The sequence below is a fragment of the Volvox carteri genome (genome assembly GCF_000143455.1).
Source record: "Volvox carteri f. nagariensis unplaced genomic scaffold VOLCAscaffold_83, whole genome shotgun sequence".
NCBI lineage: Eukaryota > Viridiplantae > Chlorophyta > Chlorophyceae > Chlamydomonadales > Volvocaceae > Volvox > Volvox carteri.
This window is the reverse complement of record NW_003307626.1, coordinates 426,234-427,149: the sequence shown is the minus strand read 5'-3', so window position 1 is coordinate 427,149 and position 916 is coordinate 426,234. Positions and strand designations below refer to the sequence as shown.

At 61.4% G+C, this 916-nt stretch overlaps 1 protein-coding gene across 1 annotated transcript in view; it reads right to left on the bottom strand.

The window, feature by feature from the left end:
• The window catches only part of VOLCADRAFT_99204 (uncharacterized protein), a gene marked incomplete at both ends in the record, with an annotated part of 2,861 nt that extends 2,041 nt beyond the window's left edge, over nt 1-820 (bottom strand). Inside the window, 2 exons of the mRNA XM_002957951.1 lie at nt 6-620; nt 798-820. Of these exons, the coding sequence (XP_002957997.1) occupies nt 6-620; nt 798-820 (638 nt within the window). The remainder of the gene's footprint in view (nt 1-5; nt 621-797) is intronic.
• Nucleotides 821-916: the final 96 nt, after the last annotated feature.

The following is a 916-nucleotide window of genomic DNA, read 5'->3' as shown; positions in this document are numbered from 1 at the left end:
CATACACGTAAAGGGGCGTGCTGCTATCGGCCGCTGCTTGTAGCTGAGCGACGAAGTCGTCGGGAGCGGATTCCCTGATGGCGAGCTCCACGCGTCCGGCGTCGGGACTGTCACCGTTGCCGCACGCGACNCACGCCTTAAACTTGCGGAACGGCCCGCCCCGGAACATCCCGCCGTGTGGGATGAGCAGGAGGGCGCTGCCATCTGACGCGTGCTTGTCTTCGGGGCGAGCCCTGTCACTGCCGACATCGTAAACGGGGAACCGAAGCCTGGCGCTGTAGAGCATTGGGACAGCGGAGGAGGGCTCCACGGAAATCCGCGTCGCTGAGGAGACTTTAAACTGCCCCACCGTCACCCCAGCGAAACGAGAAGTTATGAAAGGCGGCAGGGAAGCTGCATCCACATTGGCGAACGTCACGCGGTGGCCGAACGCGTGGCTGCTCTCCAGCCTGCCGAGGATGACATCGTCAATCTGCATAATTACTATCCCCTGGCCGGCGGTATTCACGCCAGCGATGAAGCTGCCGTAGCGGCTCTGGGCGCCGGCAAAGAGGCGGTCCTCATTCGTTTCTGTGGGGCCGGCCGTAAACGTCACATGAAACGTGACGCTCCTTGAATCCCTACGTGTTGCAAAGGGGCGTCAAATGGGGAGCGTTACACGATATTCAAGGTGCATGCGAGCGGCGATGAACGTGACGGAAGACATCTGTGCTTAACAGGCAGCGGCCAAATATGCGCGCCGGAGCTGATAGATGCGTCTATTTCGCACGGTGAGAGGCGGAGCGTAAGTACCTTACTGGTGTGAACACGCTCTTTGCATGTAGCAGCTCGCTTACGTGGCGACGGCGGGAGGGCCGACCGTCGACGTGCTGCTCTGGGACGCAGCCGTGTCCAGCCTCTGACGCTTGGCGTCCGG